The sequence below is a fragment of the Phoxinus phoxinus genome, assembly GCF_949152265.1.
Source record: "Phoxinus phoxinus genome assembly, chromosome: 4".
NCBI classification, from domain to species: Eukaryota; Metazoa; Chordata; class Actinopteri; order Cypriniformes; family Leuciscidae; genus Phoxinus; species Phoxinus phoxinus.
The window spans coordinates 24,028,113-24,053,727 of record NC_136879.1 but is presented as its reverse complement, the minus strand read 5'-3'; the positions used below and the strand labels follow the sequence as shown (position 1 = coordinate 24,053,727).

At 42.5% G+C, this 25,615-nt stretch overlaps 3 protein-coding genes across 3 annotated transcripts; all 3 read right to left on the bottom strand.

Annotated features, from left to right (window-relative positions):
- Positions 1-3,483: 3,483 nt before the first annotated feature.
- Positions 3,484-4,470, bottom strand: LOC306996602 (olfactory receptor 52E4-like; the record flags this gene model as incomplete). Its single annotated transcript, XM_079609308.1, has 1 exon — positions 3,484-4,470. The coding sequence occupies exon 1, from the start codon at positions 4,456-4,458 to the stop codon at positions 3,484-3,486; it is 975 nt and encodes a 324-aa protein (XP_079465434.1). The 5' UTR covers positions 4,459-4,470.
- An 8,539-nt stretch (positions 4,471-13,009) lies between these two features.
- Positions 13,010-15,635, bottom strand: LOC306996599 (protein NYNRIN-like). The gene is made up of 2 exons (XM_079609305.1): positions 13,557-15,635; positions 13,010-13,330 (listed from the first exon to the last, which is right to left on the bottom strand). The coding sequence occupies exon 1, from the start codon at positions 15,548-15,550 to the stop codon at positions 14,057-14,059; it is 1,494 nt and encodes a 497-aa protein (XP_079465431.1). The 5' UTR covers positions 15,551-15,635; the 3' UTR covers positions 13,010-13,330; positions 13,557-14,056.
- Positions 15,636-24,025: 8,390 nt separating this feature from the next.
- LOC306997505 (olfactory receptor 52E8-like) lies at positions 24,026-24,708 on the bottom strand (the record flags this gene model as incomplete). Its single annotated transcript, XM_079610808.1, is given in 2 exon segments — positions 24,026-24,520; positions 24,523-24,708. Coding segments are annotated over 2 exon segments (681 nt in total), but the record flags the coding sequence as incomplete, so codon positions are not given.
- Between the last annotated feature and the right edge of the window lie 907 nt (positions 24,709-25,615).

Below are 25,615 nucleotides of genomic sequence, written 5' to 3'. Positions count from 1 at the left end.
TTTGTACATCACAAATACCTGGTCTGTTTTCTCTGTTTGAACCTCTGGATTCACCAGATTTATGGGGATGATGTTGCATGTTGCACCACAGTCCAACTGGAATTTGACCAAGTTGTTTCCGAGCAGCAGCAAACAGTTGACTCGGCTGTTCGTCCATGCTCTTTGTGACTTTGTTCACAGACTCAGTTGTGATTCTGCAAATGTCCCCATACAACTCACTCTCTGTTTCTGTTACATTATTCACAAATTTTCCATGCGCTTGTTTCAACTTGCATTGAGCAGCGAAATTATTGGCTTTTCCACATTTTCTACATGTTTTCCCATAAGCTGAACATTTTCATTTATCTACTTTGTGCGTCTTTCCATAGAACCATGCCTGCGCACCAGGGTGTGGGCCGGGTCACCTTTGTAAATCACCCCCACCATGTCCTCCATACGCTTCAGCTCCGCCTGCACCTTATCTCGCAGTGGTAGAGGCACGCGGCGTGGTGATGACTGTGGACACGCCTTATTAGCTTGATTGCTTTTATAGCAGGAAGGCCCAGTAGTGCCTTAGTCAAATCTTTAACAACATAAATGTCTTGTTCTGTTGTTACCTTTTCGTGACTCAGCTCACCTTTAAAAGTATCCAGCGCTCATAATGATTACATCGACACATTTGGGTATAAATTCAATAAATATTATTCCTGTCTATAGAAATCTGATGTAAACCTATGAGAATCTATCAATATTTAATTTCTCCTAATCTGCTGACGGCTGCTGACTTGCAGGGCTCCAGACTGCGACCAAATGGTCGCATTTTGCGACCAAAATGTGAGTGTGCGCGACTGAATTTTACATCCAGTCGCACATGTGCGACCAGTAAATTTGTCACTTTTTTTTTTTTTTTTTTTTTTTTTTTTACACGTTAAACGTGGAAGGGGCTTATCAATGAATCCGGAATGTGTGGCAGGCCAATGAGTGCGAGAAGAATAGGGAATGGCCACTGTAAGTGGCTAATGTGTGGAGGGGGAGGGTCCTAGAGATAATCGAGCGCGCGTTTAAACGTCTGTGGGAAGGAGACGGAGACAAATATCACAGCCTGCTATGTGCGTCTGAGCAACGAGCAAGCAAACTATTGACTCGTTCTGCGGCTAGTGTGCCAGTTAAATTCACCTGCTGGCTTCCCAAATAATACATTACAACAGCGATAAAAAAAAAAAAACGTGAACAAAACGATTACTCTTTGTAAACACTGTTCAATGCGAGTGACAAATGCTCAAACATGACCTGTCATTTACGCCGTCATCATCACCCGGGAGTTGATCGCGCACGAGCGCAGGCGAGACCCGAACTGCAGACGTTACCATCGGTGTTTAAACTAAACTCATCATTTATGTTTTGCCAATGTAAACATTCAAGAGGAAGACGCGAAAGAGAACTCGCGTCTAGATTTGTGCGCGCGTGTGTGTGTGCGTGCGCGCGCGCGTCTGTCTGTATGCGTAGGCTACTCATCTCAGACAGCGCGCAAATATTGAGTTATCTTTCAAGTTTTGCACTTGAATGGACAAATTCATACAAAAAGTATGTCAACATGTCCGTTTTGATGAGTATCCTAGCAGCCTTAAGTGAACATTCATCACCGGTGTAGGCCTACAGAATCAGCTCTGAATTGAATAGCTTTTGTAACTTTAATAAGGATTAATCTTTAATTTATACAGTCAAATATTCAATGTTATTTTACATTTGATTATTTTATTCAATTTCTGTACCTGAAAACTAATGTTAGACCTACTGAAAAGCATAGTTTATTTTATTAGTAGGCTATCTTTGCTCTATTGCCTTTATTTGTGCTTTTGCTTGTGGTTAGATTATTTGTTCTTATTTTCTTAATTTTTTTTACAGTAGTCTTTTTTCCCCCTGAACATAGCACATACCGAATCATACTGAAACCGTGAACCTACAACCGTGATACAAACTGAACCGTGTCCGTGAGCTATTTGAAACGTTGTAGCCCTGCCCTAGTACAGTGCCACAGTCGGATGATGATTCAGAGTGAGAGGTTTTAGTGGCGAAAAAGGCCGAACCCACCATTTTCGGGAAGACTGGCTGCGAGAATTCAGCTGGTTGAGGTAGTACTGTAAGGAGACGAATTCCATGAACTGTGAATGTTGCAGTCGCTACCCCATAACTGCGGGGAACACGAAGTCTGCCGACATTGCAGGCACTTCACAGTTTAAACACAATACTTAAACACAATCTTATCCTCAAGCATAGAGTATGCGGTGACATGTTAATAAATCAACTGCCGGTTGCTTTTAGAAGACAAGAGGCTGTAACGTTAAATCAGAGTGCAAAGCCATTGTAATTTCTGCATCTATTATCTAAATATTTATTAGTAATACACTGGAAATCAGTAGAAATGTGAATATTTGGTTAGTATGTTGATTTACGGTGTGTGCTCCTAAATTTTCTGGTTGTGCCCCTAAAATTTTCAGTTGGGGGCCACTGTGCTCCTAGTGAAAAAAGTTAGTCTGGAGCCCTGAGCAGTGCAAGCCGGTTAGAAATTGTGTCCGACTTGAGACAGCGCCGACGCCACATGACTGTGACGTATGCCATCAAAGTAAAATTAAACAATTATTACATGAACAATATATAATATATCCTTGGATTTAACAGTTATTTTCCATTGTCATCTTTTAATCAAAGCTATAGGCCTATATAATTTTGATTGCCTTTTAAAAATGGTGACACAATAAACTGAAACATGCACATGTGTATTTGTGTCTATCTGGGTTCTTGTTCCTTTTTTTATTACTGTACAGAAAAACAAAACAAAAAAAGACAAACACCAAAAATGATGAAATCAAAAAGAGCCTCATCAGCAGATCTCAGACCAATATGTTAAAATGGACCACTGTATTACGAATTGAAAAAGTAATACAGTGCCTGTGACATTATTTTATTTAGTCATGTCTCATCAGTTGATTTTGCATAAAATCTATCAAAATGCATTTATAGATGACAGTGAATTATGCATTTAAAGTAACATGAATATGTCAACATAGTAACTAACATCAAAACATCAAATTGCTTTTATTCCCTGTTAGATTTGTCTTGTGATCAGGAACACAAGCCATACACTTGAAATCAGTTGGATTAATAAATAATTAGATTAGTAAGTATAGATAGCATTACTGTATACTTTATATATATATATATATATATATATATATATATATATATATATATATATATATATATATATATATATATATATTTCTTTCAGAATTTGAAACAACTTGAGTTCGTAATGGAATACAAAGAAAATATTTATTATCTCGGTTACTCTTTCAAAAGTAATTTTTTCAAAGTATGTGTTTCTGGAAAGATATTGTTCACCTCTGTGAGGCTTAAGCGTGCAGTCATTTTTAAAGTTTTTTTTTTTTCATTTTTAAAAACAAACAGACATCTTAAATAAACACACAGGCATTTCAATCATTTTTAAATGTTCTCTCTAATTGGTTCAGATCTGTTTTTAACCACTTTCCGGATTATGTCTTTGATTTCAGCTGTGTTTAATACATAAATGATGGGATTTAGCATTGGTGGAACAGCATATGACAGAGACGTACTGATAATCCTTGCATTGGGTGTGAGAGAAAACAACCATGCAGCAATGTATGAGCAGGATATGGGGAGGAAATAAACCCCTACTAACAACAGATGAGAAACACAGGTCTTCAGCGCTTTTAAACGTCCTTGCCAAGTTGTAATTTTACTTAAAGCAAGAAAAATGCCCAGATATGACAGGACTATAATAATCAATGGTACCACAAGGTATAAAATTGTGATGAGATATGCCATAAGCCCATTAAAGCTATTGTCATTACATGCCAACCTAAACATTGGTCCATGATCACAAAAGTAACTTTGAATCACATTAGATTTACAGAAAGAAAGCCGGGTGATCGAAGACACCATCAAGGCCACCACAGAAGAATTAAATGCCCAAATTGCTGAGAAAACCAAAACCACACTGGTATTGTTAACAAGTGCATGATATCTTAATGGCAAGCAAATTGCAATGAAGCGATCATATGCCAGAACTACAAGAGTCAGACTCTGCATAGTACTAAAGAGGAACACAAAAAACATGTTTGCCAAACAAGCATTGAAGGAGATGTACTGTGAGTCGAGCAGAAAAATCTTCATCATGTTAGGAATCAGTGCATTAGTTTCACCAATATCAGCCAAGGCCAAGTTAAACACACCAATGTACTTTGGACTGTGCAGGCTCCGATGAAGAACTAAAATCAGAAGGACTATAGAGTTGCCAAGTACAGTAATAAAATATGTTATAAATATGAATATATAGTAATAACCACTATAAGGTATACCTGTAAGTCCAATGATGAAAAAGTATTCAGGATGAACAATGGAGATATTCTGTGAAAAACTTGCATTTAAAGAGCTCATGGCAGCTTTGAGTTTGGTGTTTTCCACAAGCTGAACATAGAAATTACAAGACATTAGACATTAGCAAAATCTAGAGCATCTACCAAATTGTCATTTCAAACCTATAATAGGATATTTTAACTACAACTATAATTTTACATTTAAAAAATATACTTTCATGTAATGCATAATATTTGAATCACAGATTTGTATACATAAAGTTTTAGAGCCAGAGAAAACTATGACAATGACTGTCTACGCTTGTGAGCTGCTTTGAATTAAGTTAGTCTGCTGTACATTTTTGTCCTTAATCTCTCATGCTGCACAGATCACTGGCAATCTCCATCGAAATATATCTTCTGATTTATCTCTTGAGAGCTTTCAGACAACACAATGATGTAATATTTAACCCTTGTGTGTCCTTGGACATTTTTGTCTTTTTCAGTTTTTTTTTTTTTTTGTTAAAGCAACACCAAGTAGTTTTTCAACCTTCATAATATATTTCCAAGACCCTTGTGATGGTACATCGACTTGTACCTAGGTTGAATGACACGTCTGCCATAGCCTGACGGGGTCTGTGTCGCTTTTACTGGCACTACGGAACTTCGGGGTTCGGGTAGTAACCCGAGCACAAAAAGAACTACAAAATTCGACTGCTTTACGGCATACCTCACTTGAGAAGGGAATGAAACGCTGCGTCAAAAGATGACACTTTTGGGGAACGCCTCAACCGTGATAGTGTCTGCATATTGAACTAGTCCAAGTTCGATTGGTGTTGCGTCATGACGTCACATGTGATGGCGAAGCGTAGGGACGCCGGCTCATAACAGCGTCAGCTTTTGATAGGTCGAAGCAAGTCGTTGTCAGGCACTCAGGAAGTGTGGCAAAGGGACGTGGGAATGAGGGTTACAGTCGTAACCCGAGCCGTTCCCTTTCGAGGATAGACGACACTTAAGGGAACAAAATACCCACTGCACCACACTGACTAGTGCCTGTCCTCGTGTGAAGCATGTATGGCACAACTCACAACTGTAGTATCTTATAAAAGTGTGTGGGGAGGCCCAACCAGCAGCATTGCAGACCTCTTGAATGTACACAATGTACTATGTAGGACGATGCAGCTAGAAGCCCTATAACTCTCTGGAAGTGTTTGACAGTAGACTGGCCTAGCTTGATGTTGGTGACTGTAGTCAAGATTGTGTCAATACGAGCAGGAGACAATTGTGCCTGCATCATAACTACCCATGAGTCCCATACTACCCCCAGAAATGTAGTTCCTTTTTGTAGTCACAACGAGTTATGCCATGAAAATGAATGGGGTTTCGCTTAGAAAGCCTATCAACTTCGAGAATAAAAAATTTGGCCAATGGCAAGGAAATGCCATGGGTCTGCGGAATTTGCACAGCGTAAATCCGCCCCACCTCGTGGGTATATAAGGAATTACGCTGGCAACATGTAGTTATGTTTTCGCTTCGGAGCCAAGAGCATTCTTCACTCCACAAGCCATTCTGAGATCGCCCACACCGGGACGCGCCTCCCACTTCCGGGCCGGTCATTCTGCCTCGCTGCACCACCGAGGGTACGTCTGTGGTTCGCTGGCACAGTTCTTTGGAGCCTGGTTAGAGCTTCCCAACCTGGCTCGGCTATGCGATTCAATTCGCACGGTCTCCTCCCCACTTCCGGGGAGTCCGCTACACTATGGTCGGTGGTAATGCCCCTGTCATGAGAGCGGAGGTCGCCAACCTACTGGCGAAGGGTGCGATCGGGACTGTCCCTCTAGCCGAAATGAGGTCCGGCTTCTACAGTCCTTACTTCATTGTACCCAAGAAAACCGGTGGGTTACGGCCAATCCTGGACCTGCATCTTCAGCAGGCTTCCGTTTAAGATGCTCACGGCCAAACGCATTTTCGAGTGTGTGCGCCACAGGATTGGTTTGCAACGATCGACCTGAAGGACGCCTACTTTCATGTCTCCGTTTTCCCTCGACACAAGCCGTTTCTATGGTTTGCTTTCGAGGGGCGGGCATATCAGTACGCGGTTCTCCGATTCGGGCTAGCCCTGTCTCCTCACGTCTTCACGAAAGTCGTTGAGGCAGCCCTTGTGCCGCTACGGCAGGGGCGGGCAAACTATGTCCGCGGGCCACACACGGCCCGTTAGGCTGTTTAATCTGGCCGTCGAGTATTAAAAAAATTGCCTTAAAGATCGCATTCATTTTGCCTTTTTCCTGAAATACTTTGCGTTATAATTTGTGATTAAGTGATTAATAAACCATTTTGAACTGAAAATAGGCCTATGTAACGTGACTCATGTAATGTAGCCTAATAATTAGTTCTACCAGAAAGACTCAGGAGAGTAAATACGGTGACAATTATCCATTTATTAACAACCCAGCAAGCAATACATTTCTTTGGCGTAGGCCCCGTCCGTAGCTCGCAATCTGAGGGTCCGGACTCTACATATCCTGCCTGAAGATCAAGGCAGGGGCGCAGCCGACCCCCTGAGAGGTATGGAAGGGACCATCCTGGTGATGGTGGGGAGGATGGAGGGGAGGATTCGACTTGGAGGTGGTGGGGAGGATGGTGGTGAATTGGAGCGTCAGCATCTGCGAACTCAGACATGAGTAAGTGACCGATCTTTTATACCACGAGTGATGGAATGTGATTGGATAGATAAAGGTAAAGTGACGTAACAATTAAGTCTTCCCGGCAGAACTTTATGCTAAATCATTATTTTTACTGTCATTGTGAGGGGACAAGACACATTAACAAAGCCCTTTTCATCATGTTAGGCACAAGATTAATAATGAATGTGTACATATTGAGAATTAATATACAGTTTGTAGCCTTCAGTAAATTAAAAAAGCTCAGCTTTTTTCAGAGACAGTGCAAGATGAGGAGACTGAGAGAAAAAGGGTGATGGAGATGAGAGACCAGGGGCCTCATTTATAACCGTTGCGTACGCACAAAACAGGCCCTGAAAGAGGCGTACGCCATTTCCGACACATAAGTTGTGATTTATAAAAACAAACTTGACGGGAAAATGTGCGCACCTGCACGCAAACTCTGACCCATGCGTACGAACGTTTTGGAGACGGAGCAGTTTGGCGACACCGATGGTGAGCTGGAGTTAAATGTCTTTTTGGTCACTTTTAGGCAGAAAATCGAAATAAAATGATACATTTACATAAATATAATACAAATATAATTTCACTCACCAAGCCTATCACTTAAAGCAAATATCCACACCTTAAATGTCCGCGCCAGCGAGCGCGTTGGGCCGTTTAGTGAAACTGACGCATAGGCTATCTAACGGCAGATGAAGTAAAACTGAAAATCTTCATTATGAGTCCTAATCATAAATAGCCTACAGTGCATGTTCACAATAACAGTTTAAATAAAAGAATGATTTAAACTATGTTTTATTTCTGATATAAACATTTAGATTAAATATGCCATTCTAATTTCTAATTAATAGAGTTAAACACTTAAACTACATGACATTTACTGAAAAGTAAAAAAAAAAAATATATATATATATATATATATTCAATAAATAGCCTATAAATATTTGTTGTGGATGCAATGCTTTTGAACACTTTTCCTTTGGCATGCTGTGTTTTAATGTTTTAACTACAGAGGTAATTGCTTATCATGATAATAGCAGATTGTGCAAACATAATGCACAACAAGGTCGATCTGTTTCCATTAAAAAATATAAATCAATTAAAAAGACTATATTTGGTCAGAGGAAAAGATTGAGAAAAACTTTCTCTGAAATGTATTTAACACTATTTGATTTATTTAATCAAAAACAAGGCAAGGATAGGCTACTAAATTATTTTTATTAATGTAATGTGACGGCACATCCGTATTTCATATTTTCATAATGTCTTGTACCGTTAAACATGTTATCACGTGAATGAATAATCATATGCAAATGATATGCAGATGAGGATATGCATAGTAAAACTAGGCGTTGTAAGCTCCATATATGGTTATTTCGGGGAGGAGACGCATGTGCGCACAATCTTCCGCTGAGTGGGATTTATAAAGTGAATTCTGCGCAGGTTCTGGCGTACGCACGGTTTTATAAGTCTGAATATTTTTTTGCGCACGCCATTTTTGGCTTTTGGGCGCACGTACACTTTTAGTAAAGATCCTACGCACAGTTTTATAAATGAGGCCCCAGGTATTGACAAATAATCAACTGCTCGCTAACATGGTTTTAAAGCTATTTCTTTTAAACAGTCACGAACAGTCTCTGGATCAGCAGACGTGACAGGTCGCTGGGGTGGCGCCGGCAGGGCGAGCAGCTCGGGCGAGGTCGGCAGAGCAGGACGCCTGGGCGGCGCGGGCAGAGCAGGACGCCTGGGCGGCGCGGGCAGAGCAGGACGCCTGGGTGGCGCGTCAGGGATGGCAGTCACCTCCAGGATGGTCTCTGGGTTAGGAGTCACCAGACAAATCGTTGAGGCCTTTCTTCTCTTCCTCCGTCTCCGGACTACCGGCCTCGAGACCACCAGACTCGGGACCACCGGCACTGGAACCACCAGACTCGGGACCACCGGCACTGGAACCACCGGCACTGGGACCACCGGACTCGGGACCACCGGAGTCTGGATCACCGGAACAAGGTCCACCGGGACAGTCACGGAGGGAGTCTTCCTTCTCCTCCTCCGTTTCAGGACCACCGGAACAGGGACCACCGGAACAGGGACCACCGGAACAGGGACCATCGGAACAGGGACCACCGGAACAGGGACCACCGGAACAGAAACCATCTTCCTGGCCTCTCGCTCCTGCAAGCGAGCGAGACCCTCCACCATCGCCTCAAAGGTACTCCTATCATACACCCTTCATTTAGTCTTAATCCCTCCGCTGCTCTAAGGAATTCGACCGCGAACTTCCTCAAATCAGCCCCTTGTTGGCGGAGGGAACTTAGCGACTGAAAATGAAGAATACGTTCGTATTGGGGACACGAGACAGAGGGGGCTGGTGGGTGATGTGAAATCTTTCGCTGAGTCCTCGACATGGTCGGATCGGTATGTTACGTTATAATTAAGAAAACTGGGTGAGGACTCAAATGCAGAAATAAATAAAGATTTATTGTAAAAAAGGAAACAAAGTAAAACAAAAACCCACAAGGGGGAAAACCATAATATAAAACATAACCACAACTTCAAAAACAAACATACCAGAGGGTCACGGGAAAAGCAGGAGACGTATACAAGACAACAATCCGACACAGACTGCAAACACAAAGGAACTTATAAAAGGGACAAATCAGGCAGGTGATGAGAGAACAACAGGTGGGGCAAATGAAACCAATAATGAGATAACAAGGAGGGTTGGGATCGAGACAGAGACAGGAACACAAAAACCCACATGTGCTACACAAGACAGGACAGGCATGTGACAGGATGGTACGTAGGTGTAGTGTTGCTGATTGCAACAGCGCTGCTAGACTGCATAACTTTCCACCAGACTTGGAAATTAGGCGCCAGTGTTTGCATGCACTTGTGTGCCAAACGCTGCTCTTCCTGCATGGACTCCACAACTGCTGGCGCGTTTTGCTGGATATTTTTTTTACATAGTGGCAAAATATGCTTAACGTAGGTTAATAGTAATAATAATCCACTCAGATACTGGCCCCATTCTCTCTTGCACGGCTGCTTCGCTAGCATCGTCGGATGCCGATCGCGATGCGGGAGTTAATGCGATGCAACACTGCAGTTTGAGCTAGCGGTTCGAATTGATATGGTTTTGGCTCTGTGTTCCACTTCAGGTGAAGGTGGGGGAGAAAAGTCCTCGACTTCAAATGACCGCTCGGTTGCAAAGCTACTTGCGTCACTCCAGTCACTCTCCATCTTAGCGAGTCTGACAGCAGCTGTCAATCACTCCGTCACTGCGGGTCTCAGGTGCATATTTTCGTCTCGTTTTCGATGTGCGGATGGAACACTGCCTGGCCCCACATGTGGGGCAGACAGAGCAGCGTGCGTTCGCTGCTCATCATTTTAATTCCTCAGAATTAAATGCAGCCATAAACACTGGATAAGTGAAACACGGTGTCATGTGTCGATGCTTTAAATGAAAGAGGAACCGGGTCGTCTTACAGGGAATGAACTGTTTTATTAACCGACCTTATTTATTGCTAAGCTACTTGAGCATAACACAGTCACATGCAAAAAACGCGTTGGCCGAGGCAACCCGCTGACGTCACCGTTGCGCGACTCCCACAACCTATAGTTACATATCACAACATCTCCCCCTTTTCAAAGGTTAAAGCTCGAACAGTTAAACAAGATGTACAACACATCAAATAAAGATAAACATGAACATAACAGTCTCTGGGTGGTTGATGAATTACATCGGCATTACTTATTGTGATCTCAATTCCTATGGAACATAACTTGGGAACATAATGTAGCTTTATTAACTGTACTTATCACTCAAAACAGAAATACTGAGGAAACAGTGTGAAGATAAGTATCAATAAGTGTTCAAGTGTCTCTATATCTGAGAGGTACTCTGACCTCACGACCTCTGGATGTCACTTGAACAGTCCTCTGAGGGGACGGCTGGTGTGGTGAACACACCACAGGTGAATCTTTCAGTCTCTGGACAGAAGCAGGGTCACCATGACTTGGTCTAGCCACAGAAGGAGGGCTGCTGGGTAGCTGCAGCGGAGATCCCTCAGGCTGCCTGGTCTGGAGAGTCAGCAAGCTCCGGGACTGCCTGCAGATGTCTTCTATTGCGTCGCAGCACTGCACCATTGTCTGTCTTCACGATGTAAGACCGGGGCTCACTGCACTTGCTAATGACTTTAGCAGACGTTTTCCACCCCTTTTCTCCATCTAATTTCACTCTAACGGCCTGCCCAGATTGGAGTTCAGGAAGTGGCAGAGCAGAGTGACGGCGATCGTGGAAGAACCGGTAGGCTGATTTATTCTTAGCATCCTTCTGCTGGATTTGATGTCTGTCCACAGGAGAAGCTTGTAGTTTTCCTTCCAACATAGGAAGTGTGGTCCTAATGTCTCTTCCAGCCATAAGTAAAGCTGGGCTCACCCCCGTAACAGCACTAGGGGTGGCTCTGTAACACATTAGAGCAAGATATGGATCAGGCTGCTTTAGGATGCGCTTAGCAGTCTGCACCGCTCTCTCGACAGCACCATTTGCTTGGGGGTAATGAGGGCCGATAGTCGTATGCGCAAACTCATAGCTTTGGCAGAAGTCTTGAAACTCACCCGAGGTGAATTGTGTGGCATTGTCGCTCACCAGCTCCAGCGGTATCCCCCATCTTGCAAATATGCCTTTGAGCCTGGTAATGACCTGGTGGCTGGATGTTGAAGACAGGTGGGAAATTTCAATGTCCCTGGAATAATAATCAGTCACAATGAGATAATTCTGTCTTAGCTCGCACAAATCAGCAGCAATGCGCTGCCAGGGTCCCCCAGGTAAAGGTGTGGTGAGGAGCGGTTCACGTCTTTGAGTGCGTCTATTTTCAATGCAGAACTTACATGTTGACACTGTCGTTGTGATCTCTGCACTGATACGAGGCCACCATACGGACATCCTAGCTCGAACACGACACCTTGTTAGACCTTGGTGTCCCTCGTGTAGCTGTTTGAGCACTTCTGACCTAAGTGCAGTTGGGATAACCAGTCTATCTTGATACAACACTAGTCCATCAGTCTCAGAGAGGTGAGCTCTGGCAGAATAATATCCATGCAGGGATGGAAACAGCGATGTCCTTGGTGGCCATCCGTTCCTAATGAACTGCACAATCTTTTGCAGCTCTTCATCCACTAGCGTAGCGTAGCGGATTTTGCCAAGTTTTTGCGATGAAACAGGCGCATTTTCTACCACTGCCTCCACATATGCTTGAACGTCCTGGTCAGTGTGTTCATCACCACTGTCAGTCAGTGGGCTCCTAGAGAGAGCATCAGCTATGATAAGCTGCTTCCCCGGGACGTGCTCAGCCGCAACATTGAATCTCAGTAGGCGCATTAGGAGTCTTTGGCACCTTGGAGGGACTTTGTCCAGGTCGTATGTATTTATGAGGGGTACCAGTGGTTTGTGGTCTGTTTGTAGAAGGAAGCTTTCCATGCCCTGCACATAGCGAGCGAAGCGCTCACATGCCCATACCCCTGCAAGACACTCCTTTTCGATTTGGGAGTATCTCTTCTCTGCATCTGACAATGTGCGGAAGCAGAATGCAACTGGCTTTAACACACCCTCCTGGGGTTAGGGTTGAGGTTAGGCTATGAGTGAGTTTTTATAGTTTTTATTCAAACATAAGTGTATGAATTCATGAGTTTATAAGTGTATGAATTTATAAGTGTATGAGTTGGGCCGTTTAGTGAAACTGACGCATATACCCTATCTAACGGCAGATTAAGTAAATCTGTAAATCTTCATTTTGAGTCCTAATCATAAATACAGTGCATGTTCACAATAACAGTTTAAATAAATAAAATAATGATTTAAACTATGTTTTAATTCTGAGATAAACATTTAGAATAAATATTTTATTCTCATTGAGTTAAACACTTAAACTAGGTGTAACCGGTCTGCAACTGACCGCTGTTACGTTACTGTCTCTGCGTTGTGTAATAGAAGGACCAGGACACTGTTACTGCGGTTCACCAGACCAGGGATGTTTATTAACAGTCGCTCACGCCCAACATGGACTTATCACCATCTGTGGATCAACATCAATAAAGATGACAAACTGCTTGTGAAGATCTCATCATTACATCACCTCTCTCCACCGCATGCAATGCAAACTCCATTAACAATCAAAAATAATACACATAACATTGAAAGATGTGAAATACCTGTGGATCAACATCAATAAAGATGACAAACTGCTTGTGAAGATCTCATCATTACATCACCTATATGATACAACACTAGTTAGTTGATTAATGACTCAAAGCCCTGTTAATGCATATCATACGGCCCACACAATATATCTTCACATTATTGATCCACTCACACATATAACATGCAATAAAACACAATACACAGTCTCTGTACTGTTCACAAAGGGATATCAACTCAATTAACATACTTTACAAACTTAATTCGCTCATAGATTGAAGAGCACTGAAAAACGCTTACCTCTCTCCACCGCATGCAATGCAAACTGAAGAGAGGCGCGCGCACACTTCAAAATGGCACCACAACAGCGGCAGAAGAAAATATCAAAATAAAAGTCTCTGGAGAATAAATAGCAAAAATCAACATATATTGCTCAGAGAAAAACGGAAATAAATCAGTAATAAAATAATAAGGATTTTAGTGAAAAAGCAACAATACATTAAACTTGTATTGTACTTATTATAACTCGTTACATTCACCCCTTCCGGATTTCACTCAAATCCATACTGAATTATCCAAATAAAATAACAACTGGTACAGGTCTGCAATGAAACAGTCATTAGTTCAACTTGTGAGTTACCCACTAATAGGTCAAGAAAAATCTCAGGGTGATCAAATCTAAGATTATCTTGGAACACTACGGTGCCTTGTACACCATAATATAACCTGACCCTTGTGTTTCACATTTGAAATCAAAATGTCTTCACATCATACAAAATCAAAACACATTAGAATACTCTTCAAAACAAAGAAAGGAATGACCCAGTTCTCTTTTTCAGATTACTTCCTACCCCTTGAAGATAAAAGGGTTTCTGAACCATTGACTCAATTAATCTGTTCACTTTCTTAACGACTCTACCTGCCCGTGTCCTAACACCCTGAACGTCAGTGACTGGAACTTGGGTATCAGTGTCAGTTTGAGAGTCAATAAGAACTTGGGCTTGTGTGTCTGTGTCACAGTCAATGTTGACATCAAGAGATGATGGGCTGGATTGAACTCTACTCTGAGGGAGATCTCTGCTACTACTCTCTTCAATTCGTGACTGGTCACTGGACTCTTTTCCTTTCAAACTGAAATGGTCTGTTCCGACAGCTCCCTCATCATCAGAATCGGGAACTACAGGACTTTCAGAGTCTACGTTCACCCATCTTCTGGTTCTCTCCTCCAGATCTGTTGGTTCGAAGTCATCCGCACAGGACTCACTTCTGTCGCTACGTGACTCACACTCTGAATCTTCCGCAGAGAGCAGAATGCTTTCCTCCTCATCAGGCGATTCAACAGGTAGGAAACTAATGTCTAGAAGCAGGTTCCGGTGCACAATCTTCACATTTCCATTCCCATCTTCTAGCTTGTAAATGTGCTTCTGCAGGTTCCTGTCTATTACAGTGTACACAACAGGGTCCCACTTATCCGCTAGTTTCCTCTTGCCTCTTTCTCCTTTATTCGCCACCAACACACGGTCCCCAACATTGAGACATGTCCCTCTGACTTTTTTGTTGTAACCTTTTGCCTGTTTCCTCTGCTCTTTTTCAGAATGTCGCTGCGCAATCTCAGCCGCCTCATGGAGGTATGACATCAACGATTTCAGGTAAGTACCATGATCAACAACCACGGGGTCATGTAGCACCTGTCTGAACATGACATCCACTGGCAGCCTTGGGACACGACCAAACATAAGCTGAAATGGAGCATACCCAGTTGTCTCATGGACTGTAGCGTTGTAGGCAAAAGTCAGCGTTTGTATTTGCTCTGGCCATTTGTGCTTTTCTTTCAGAGGCAGGGTTCGGAGCATACTCCCTAAGGTCCGATTAAACCTCTCTACTCCTCCGTTTCCCATGGGGTGGTACGAAGTGGTGTGAGATTTGGCAACTCCTGATAGTTTCAACAACTCTCTTATAAGGGCACTCTCGAAGTTGGCTCCTTGGTCTGTGTGGATGCGGCTCGGGAATCCGTACACACAGAATACACGATCCCACAGCTTCCTTGCGACTTGTTTTGCAGACTGATTTGCGCAAGGGAAGGCATGAGCCAACTTCGTGAAATGGTCCGTCACAACGAGCACATCCACAGAGCGTTTTTTCCCATCCTCCGCAGACCAGAAGTCCAGGCATACCAGCTCCATGGGCATAGAGGTCTTAATACTTTCAAGAGGGGCCCGCGCAGATGGTTCGGGAGCCTTGGCTAGGATGCATCTTTGACAGCACTTGATGTATTCACACACATCGTTTCCCATTCCTGGCCAGAAGAAACGTTGGCGGGCTAGATGAATGGTTCTGGCTTGGCCCTGATGACCCGCAAGATCATGTACACCCTTTAAAGCCTGCCCCTTGAGGTTAGAAGGTAAGACCAGCTGATACCGCTTCTGTTTACTGTGTGGATCTTGTGTGACTCTGTACATTATTCCATCCTTGAGTTTCAATTTGTCCCAATGCCTGAGAAGAGATAGGGTTCTGGAACTCATGTTGGCCTTCTCTCGCCTCGATGGTTGACGCTTCAAGTTTACAAAAAATGTCACTCTTGAAATTACTGAATCAGCCTCTTGCATTTCACGAATTTCATCCGCAGCGATCGTAGGAAGGGTGTCAATGCCAGCAGGTATTAAATCTGGGTAAGACTGAATTAGCTGCACAGCTCTTGCTTGAGATGATTCTTCCCACTGATCATGTAAACTTAAACAGGCTTTGATAGTGGCACTGTCAGAGGGTAAGGCAAGACAGGACTGGAAGCAGATCTGAAGATTCTGAGCTCCTTGACGAAAGGCATCTCGAACTCCATCTCCATCAACTGCTTCAGCCTCCACAAGCAAATCATGATATGGCTCCTTCATTAGCCTGCTGCTCACGGTCTTGACAAAAGGGTCTCTACTTAGAGCATCCGCCACCACGTTTTTCTTCCCAGCTATATGCTTCAGTTCAAAGGTGTAAGCTGCCAGTTTGGACACCCAACGTTGCTCACATGCCGCGAGTTTTGCCTTGGACATGATGTACGTGAGCGGATTGTTGTCTGTCCATACGGTGAATGTCTGACCTTTCAACCAATGGCTAAACTTCTCGCACACGCTCCATTTGAGTGCCAGAAACTCGAGCTTATGAACTGGATAGTTCCTCTGTGATTTGCTCAGAGTCTTGCTTGCAAATGCGATTGGACGAGCTCGCTCTTCACCCGCAGGCACTTGGGATAATACAGCCCCCAGTCCGTCCAGTGAGGCATCAATCGCCAAGATCAGAGGCAGAGTAAAGTCAGGGTGGGCTAGAACAGCACTTTGAAGCAGACTCTCTTTAAGACAACATAATGCGCTATCACATTCTGAAGTCCAATCCGTGGGCTTGAGCTTCCTGTAAGTTCCCCTTTGAATGTCTCCCTTGGTGCCTCTTTTCCTCCTCTGCCCACCCGTAAGGGCAAAAAGCGGTTTTGCCAAAGTAGAACATCCAGGAATGAAGTGTTGGTAATATAAGATCATACCAAGAACTGATTTGATCCTCTGCACTGATGGAGTACATTTATCATCTTCCATAAGATCTGCCTTAGTCAGCTTCGAGATGACCTCGACTTTGGCAGGATCTACTGAAACTCCATCCCTGTCGATGATGTGACCCAGGAATTTTACAGAGGATTTCAGTAGATGGCACTTCTTAGGGCTCAGCTTAAGATTGTACTGCCTCAGACGACTGAACACGACCTCCAGTCTTTCCAGCGCTTCCTGCTCATTCGGAGCAAACACCAACAGGTCATCAAGATAACACAACAAGCTGCTGAAGTTTAAGTCTCCGAAGATGCTTACCATCATCCGCATAAAAGAGGCTGGACTGTTGCATAGTCCTTGCGGCATCCTATTATACTCGTGCAGCCCTACAGGAGTCGTGAATGCAGTGTATTTCTTGTCCTCTTCAGCCATGGGGATGTTATAAAACCCTGACGTCAGGTCCATGGTGCTGAAGAGTGTGTTTCCGCCCAGAGCAGCTAAGCAGTCAGCCTGGTGTGGAAGTGGGTGTGCATCCTTTATTGTTCTGGCATTTAACCATCGGAAATCTGTGCATAGCCTCAGACTGCCATCCTTCTTCCACACCAGGACTAACGGAGAAGCATACTCACTCACAGACTTCCTAATTATCCCTTGTTCTTCCATCTGGGACAAAACCTGCCGCAACTTTTGGTAGTGTGCAGGCGGCACTCTACGATAAGGGAGTCTGAATGGACGCTCATCCATTAGTCGTATGCGATGAACAAAACCCTTCACTTCTCCACAGTCCAATGCATGCTTAGAAAACACGTCGTTGTATCTCTCTAGCAACTGCACTAACTTCTCCTCCGTCACTTGGCTGACAGAAACAGACTCAATGTCGAGATCAACGAGACCAACCGTTTCCAATCTCTGTTTGAAATCAGCTGACAATCTAGGGGACTGCTGACTCTCCTCCGCGGGCACTTCAGCTCGACTCAGCCCCTGGAAAAGTTCAAAATCTTCCATGGCAACACATGGGAACACATCTGCTAATTTGCGATTCCTCTTAAGGGTGACTGGCTTATCAGAGAAGTTAGTGACTTTTACAGGAACCCAGCGATCACCCCATAATGGCGTTACCACCCGCCCGACCATAATGTCTCTTGACACAGACCTTGAATTTGTAGGTTCCACTACCACTGTGCTCCCGGGTGACATAGGGGCATTCTTTGGCAGCTTTCCCCAGACAAGATGTTCCTGCCTGGGTAAGAGAGTGACACACTGCTGTAGCTTGATTGTTCCCACCTTGTCTGGCAGCTCTGAACCCTTCCACCGACATGTGTTGGCCATTACATCCAGGAACTGTTCACATCCCGCCAGCGGCTCCACTGTATGATTAGAAACAAGTCTCCAAAAGTCACTGGTACCTTTCATGCGATGCGCAAGGAATTTTATGACATTAGTACCGATGATCAGATCATCCCGCTGGCCGGGTACAACGAGAATAGGCACTAGACAGCTCTCTCCATAAACTTTCAATTGGACCTCATACATGCATTTTGGTTTTGTAACCTTGCCACCACATCCTACTAAGATGACTTCCTCATGAAGTGGTGTAGGTGAAGGCAGTACATTCTCACTTAACATCCTCTTTTCCACTTTGTCACTAAAAGTGCAGGCCATGGAGCCTGTATCAAGCATTCCTTTTATTGAAAACACTTCATTAATACTGACTGGTGCATAGAACAAATCGTCGAATGCCTCAACTGCCTGGACATTTTGTGCTATCACTTTAGTCCCAGTGGGAGCCTGTGCGCATGCATTCTCATAAAAGTGGTGAAGATCAACACTCTCTAGGGGTTCTTCACTTATGCTCACGCATCCCCCTTCCAAACGTGAGCGATCTAGTTTAAACCTAATGGACCCCGGAATTGTGCTGGACCAGGTCTGGACCTGTCACTTGTACAATCCCTCTTACTGTGTCCAGGCTGAAAGCATGCAAAACACAGATGTTCTCGTCGACAATGTGTTACAGTAGAGTGATCATGAGATTGGCATACTCTACAGAGCTTGCTTTGGGGCTGGCGGGATGGCATTTGGACATTTTGAGAGAGTGCACGATCAAGGAGATTAATCAGAGTTCTCATACAATTGTCATCCTGTACAGTGTGTGCTTTACTGGCTCTGCTGCACTCACCTAGCTCTGAAGAGTCAACATCCTGTTCATCGTCATTGAATGTCTGAACGTGAGCGGTGACATGCCTTGTAGCAGGGTGACGCTTTGGCTTGGCTGACATCTGCTCTTTTAACTCTGTGTGGTACCGGTCAAGCTGTTCTTGGACTTCCTGTGCGGTCCACTTTTCTGGAGCTTTGAGACGGAAAACTGCAGCAAGAGTGGAATCAGGGCAGTATTTCACGAACATCATTGCAGCTTCTTGGCATGGATCTTCCATTCGTCGCCCAAGTCTCTTTAAAGCTTCTTCTGCAAGATCCACTGCTTTGTTCAAACGCACCCAGTACTCGACAGGATCCTCCCCTGCTAATGGAACAGTTCCATAGAAATCAGCCAAAGGCATACATGAGTAATTAACATCGCTAAAATGTTGTTTCAGGATGTCGATGATAACCTTTGGGTTTTCAACTGGGTTCAAAGCTGAATTACAGCGAAGAGTGACTTTGACGACATCTTTAGCTTTGCCCATCAATCTGCTTAGAATCTCTTGATGCTGCTCTGCTAATGGTATTCCTCTCTTTCTCAGATATGTGTCCATCAGCTCCTCCCACTCACGCACACCAAGCTTGTCTGATGCATCACCACGGTAGACTGGGGGCTCTTTTGCTTCGCTTTGCATAACCAATCTCACTCCAGTCAAGTTAAGTGAAGGGATGTCTGAGAATGTCTTACTGGTACCTAACCCCTGTGTCTGTGCACCCTTATTCTCTCCTCCACCATAACTAGCCTCTTTTTGAGATGCTAACATGGTTTGCCCCACTTGTTGAGCAATATGTGCTATCAAATCTTGCCAATTTGGATCTGCTATGTCTGGAACAGCTAAGGGTACAGTATCATGATCAGTCACACGTGTGGAGCTTAACACAGGAGGTGTTCTGTTCACATTACGCTGTCTCACAATTGGGGTTTCACTAAGAAATCTTCCCCTCCCAAGACCTAATCCCGTAATTGTCTCGTAAGCATCAACTTCATCATCTTTTAAACTAAATGCCATGTTTACACTTTAAGATTAATTTTCAAACAGAATAAACTATTGAAAAATATCAGAAAACGTGAGAAAAATAAATCACTTAAATGGGAAAATGCATAATTCGATTTAAGAAATATCAAATGTCCGTTTGTATTCTCACAGTTCTTTTATCAACAAAACTGAACCTCAATGCAGCGTCCCTCGGCGACCCAACTGACGTTGATCCTGAAGCAAATCTTCTGATCCGGGTCACGGCACCAATGTAACCGGTCTGCAACTGACCGCTGTTACGTTACTGTCTCTGCGTTGTGTAATAGAAGGACCAGGACACTGTTACTGCGGTTCACCAGACCAGGGATGTTTATTAACAGTCGCTCACGCCCAACATGGACTTATCACCATCTGTGGATCAACATCAATAAAGATGACAAACTGCTTGTGAAGATCTCATCATTACATCACCTCTCTCCACCGCATGCAATGCAAACTCCATTAACAATCAAAAATAATACACATAACATTGAAAGATGTGAAATACCTGTGGATCAACATCAATAAAGATGACAAACTGCTTGTGAAGATCTCATCATTACATCACCTATATGATACAACACTAGTTAGTTGATTAATGACTCAAAGCCCTGTTAATGCATATCATACGGCCCACACAATATATCTTCACATTATTGATCCACTCACACATATAACATGCAATAAAACACAATACACAGTCTCTGTACTGTTCACAAAGGGATATCAACTCAATTAACATACTTTACAAACTTAATTCGCTCATAGATTGAAGAGCACTGAAAAACGCTTACCTCTCTCCACCGCATGCAATGCAAACTGAAGAGAGGCGCGCGCACACTTCAAAATGGCACCACAACAGCGGCAGAAGAAAATATCAAAATAAAAGTCTCTGGAGAATAAATAGCAAAAATCAACATATATTGCTCAGAGAAAAACGGAAATAAATCAGTAATAAAATAATAAGGATTTTAGTGAAAAAGCAACAATACATTAAACTTGTATTGTACTTATTATAACTCGTTACATTGGCTACATGAAATCTAGGGATGCACCGATTGATCGGCTGGTGATCAGAATCGGCCGATCACTCTGACCAATGCCGATTTTTAAAACCGGTCAAAGAGAAGCGCGCGAGCTTCAAGCAGGAACGTCGCGTGAGCAGCAGTGAATCGCGGGTTTCGGCGCCGAGACTTTTGTAGCAGCTGCTGTGACGCTGTACTACAAACGCTTCCAGTAATACTCCGGCGGCTGCAGCTGCTGTGATGATGCATTTACGCTGACGCGCCACTCACGGTCGTTCACGCGCCTCTCACGTTTGCTATGTGAAACTGTCGTTCACGCGCCGCTCGTTTACAGTGTGAAACGGTCGTTCACGCGCCTCTCACGTTTGCCATGTGAAACTGTCGTTCAACTGGCCAGCCCCTTGTCTGTGCAGGTACAGAACTACATGTCAGAGGCGCCCATTGGCAGAAGTGAAAATGCATTGATCTACTGGAACATCAACAAAGATCGTTTCCCTGCACTTGCTCCACTTGCCCGAGCTTACCTCTCTGCACCTTGTACAAGCGTCGACAGTGAGCGCTTGTTTAGCCTGGCTGGATGTGAAAAGAAGGAAATGTTTTTTTTTTCATAACACACTTCACTTTAATGTGTGTGAATTTCCCACACCGGGAGTAATTATTTGTTTGAATGTTCTATATTCTATGCAAAATGTTCTATTAAAGAAAACATAGACAAAAAACGTTTGTGTGTGTTGTAAAGTGGTTAGAAAAAATAAAATTGGAATCGGCTAAAATCGGTATCGGCAGGTCAAACTTGATGAAAAATCGGAAATCGGAATCGGCCTAGAAAATTGAAATCGGTGCATTTCTAATGAAATCATTACTGAGCAGTTACAAAAAAATTTATATTCAATAAACAGAAATATTTGTTGTGGATCCAATGCTTATGAACACTTTTCCTCTGGCATGCTGTGTTTTAATGTTTTAACTACAGAGATAATTGCTTATCATGATAGCTAATAGCAGATTGTCTGAGAAAATAGTTTTGTGTTTCTGTTTACATTAAAAATATAAATAAATTAAAAAATACTATTTGGCCAGTGGAAAAGATTGAGAAAAACTTTCTCTTAAATGTATTTTACACTAGGCCTATTTGATTTATTTATTTAAAAACAAGGCAAGGATAGGCTACTAAATTATTTTTATTAATGTAATGTGACGGCACATCCGTATTTCATATTTTCATAATGTCTTGTACCGTTAAACATCACGTGGATGAATAATCAAATGAAAATGATATGGAGATGAGGATATGCATTGTAAAACTAGGCGTTGTAAGCTCCATATATGGTTATTTCGGGGAGGAGACGCATGTGCACACAATCTTCTGCTGACTGGGATTTATAAAGTGAATTATGTGCAGGTTCTAGCTTACGCACGGTTTTATAAGTCTGAATATTTTTTTTGCGTACGCCGTTTTTGGCTTTAGGGCGCACGTACACTTTTAGTAAGGATTCTACACACAGTTTTATAAATGAGGCCCCAGGGGCCTGTACCATGATGGTAGTTGAACAAACTCAGGGTTACAGGATTAGTTTCGAGTTGACAAAACCAATCCAACCAGGCTTTGTTTGTACCATGATGCTGATCATGAACTTTCTCTGTCAACTCAGGCTTTTTTCCGGAGTTTAGGTGTGACATCAGTAGCGAACAGCCAATCACATGCTGAGAAAGAGTGAAACTGCGATTCATTTCTCACGAGAGAAGCAGAACGATTCACTTCTCTCTTCTGCAGAATATTACGAGATTTAAAAATATTACGAATTTAAACAATTATTAACAATTAAATATTGCTGCTACCACCATGTTTGTTCTTTTCACAGAGTGAATAAATAAATAACTCAGACTGATGCCATATGCCTTTTGACTACATATACTGAGCAGCATGAAACTCTCAAGGTGCAACATACAAAAGGGTCCGTGCTACAACATGAGTCGGATAACAATCACATTGTTACAGCCTCCATTACTAATTCTAAAAACGTCACTTTAGAACTAGTACCGCAGGAACACTGTATTATATAGAGTAGAGTATTATGAGAGAGAGATCGACTAAACGAGTGCATTACCTGCTTCTAGATGATATTCTTCTGGTCAATCTTATATCATAATCACAAAAATCTGTTTGTCTTTTTAACATTATTTAAAATAATAAATTCTTTAAATTCTTCTCACTGTCTTTAAGGAAAATAAATAAGGCTCTAATTCAGTCGCTTTGCATTCCTTGTTCCCCAAGAATATCCTCAATGTTATCGTCCATTTCTTGCCATCTTTGTCTCTGCTCAAAGTATCTCCTACATCTAAATAAAACATGTTTCACATATTCCTGTGTTTGACATTCTGTACATAAACCATTTCATTTTCCTACCAGCTTCAGTGTTGCATTCAATCCTGTATGTCCCATTCATAATCTTGAGTATACTATTTCTTCCATCCTATATTTTTCATATTTATTATTTTTCGTCCAACCTGTTTCTGAATATTGTTATATTGCCATGACACTCGCTGTGAGAAATGCTGCAAGCAGAGTGATACAAACTGTGCAACGGTTTCAGTGCTGATACTGAGGGAATATCACATGGCTGGAAAAGGCTCTCAGCCAATCAGAATAGAGAACCAGAACGGACTGTTGTATCAATTAAAATACATTAGATCAAGTGTTTCATGAATAATTGCTCACAAAAAGTCATTTAAATTGCTGTTGATTTTTTACTATTTGTTTTGTCTTGGGATCAGTAACTGATAAACAATATAAGCAGTACAATACAGACATTTGAAATCATGTGAATTAATAAATAAAGGACAGATAAATAACATACAAGATAACTGCAGTTATATACATAAATATATTGTTCATTGACTTTTTTTACCGTCAAACAGACAAATGTGAGGTTTAAGCATGCAGTCTTCATATAGGTAATTCATTTCTAATGATTAATAGAATCAATTAATTGACATTTTATTTATTTTTAAATACTCTCAATTGGTGCAGATCTGTTACACACTTTTTGAATTATGTCTCTGATTTCCGCTGTATTTAAAACATAAATTATGGGATTTAGCATTGCTGGAACAGCATATGCCAGAGATGTGCTGATGATTCTGGAATTTGGAGTGCTATAAAGCAATAAAGAAGTAAGGTATGTGAAGAATATTGGGAGGAAATATATTCCTACTAGCAACAGGTGCGAAACACAGGTCTTCAGTGCTTTTAAACGTCCTTCCCAAGTTGTAATTTTGCTTAAAACACAAAAAATCCCCAGGTATGACAGGACTATATTGAGCAATGGTGCTATAAGGTATAAAGATGTGTAGAGAAATCCCATAATTGTATTAATGTTATTGTCATTACATGCCAACCTAAACATTGGTCCATGATCACAAAAATAACTTTGTATTACATTGGTTCTACAGAATGAAATTTGCGTAATCAATGACACCATCATGGCCACAATAAAAAAAAATTCAATAAAAAAATTGCTGAGAAAAGTAAACACATGTTGGTATTGTTCACAAAAACATGATATCTCAATGGCAAACAAATTGCAATTAAACGATCATATGCCATAACAACAAGAGTCAGACTCTGCATGGCACTAAAGAGGAACACAAAAAACATGTTTGCTAAACAAGCATTGTAGGAGATGTAATGTCAGCGTTAGCGTAAGTTCTGCCAGGAAGACTCAATCAGCGTGCCACGTATTACTTCTCTTCTAACCAATCATGTGCTAACACTCACAGTATAAAAGATCGGTACTTACATTCGTCTGAGTTCGCAGATGCTGACGCTGCCAAGTAGCCTACTCACCCGCGTCTCGATTCCAATCATTCCAACACAAAATCATATCGTTGGTTTTACAAACTTTGACGGCTCGCGAGTGCGGGTTGCAGGAAACTCCTCTCATGAGAGATGATCCTCTAACATGGTTTTCAGTGTTCAAATTTCACTTTCAACGCTTTCAGTCGGTTCTCACGTTTGCGCTTCCAGCAGCCACGTTAACATTTACTCATGATCAAACATTCAAACTTCATTCAGGTAAGTATATTAATTTGGCTACTCAGCTGCTTCCTTCACCAGCGGTGGAGTTCATTCGCGACTGTGGTGATGTGGCAGTTTTCTTAACTGCGAATACAGATTGCAGTCTTCAACACAACATACTGTAACACTTTACAGTAGGGCTGGATAGCTCGCTGAATGGTTGTAGCATGTGTAAGCAAGATCCACGTAACTGATATCCCACAGGCAGCGCAGTGTTAATGTATTTTCACCATCGTCGATCCCACGCACACATGGGCAGTTCGCATATACTTCACGACAACTGAATAGAAATAAACCAGCATAAGAGTAACAAAAATATTAACCGGCTTACACTTATGCTATATTCAAAGCTCGCGCTCTCGTCTCATACCGGCTGCCCAAGTGCCCACTCACCAGAGAGTGCGTTCCACTTAAAGGAGCAGTACCCAATTCAACTCGTTATGCCTTCTCTTAATTCATCAGCTTTGGCATTTACAAAGATGTCCGGCTATTTTGAATTTTTCATGTTAATATATGACCA

Excerpts from the sequence above, each read along its gene's own strand:
- LOC306996599 (XM_079609305.1), bottom strand. The coding sequence starts at position 15,550 with ATGGGAAACGATGTGTGTGAATACATCAAGTGCTGTCAAAGATGCATC.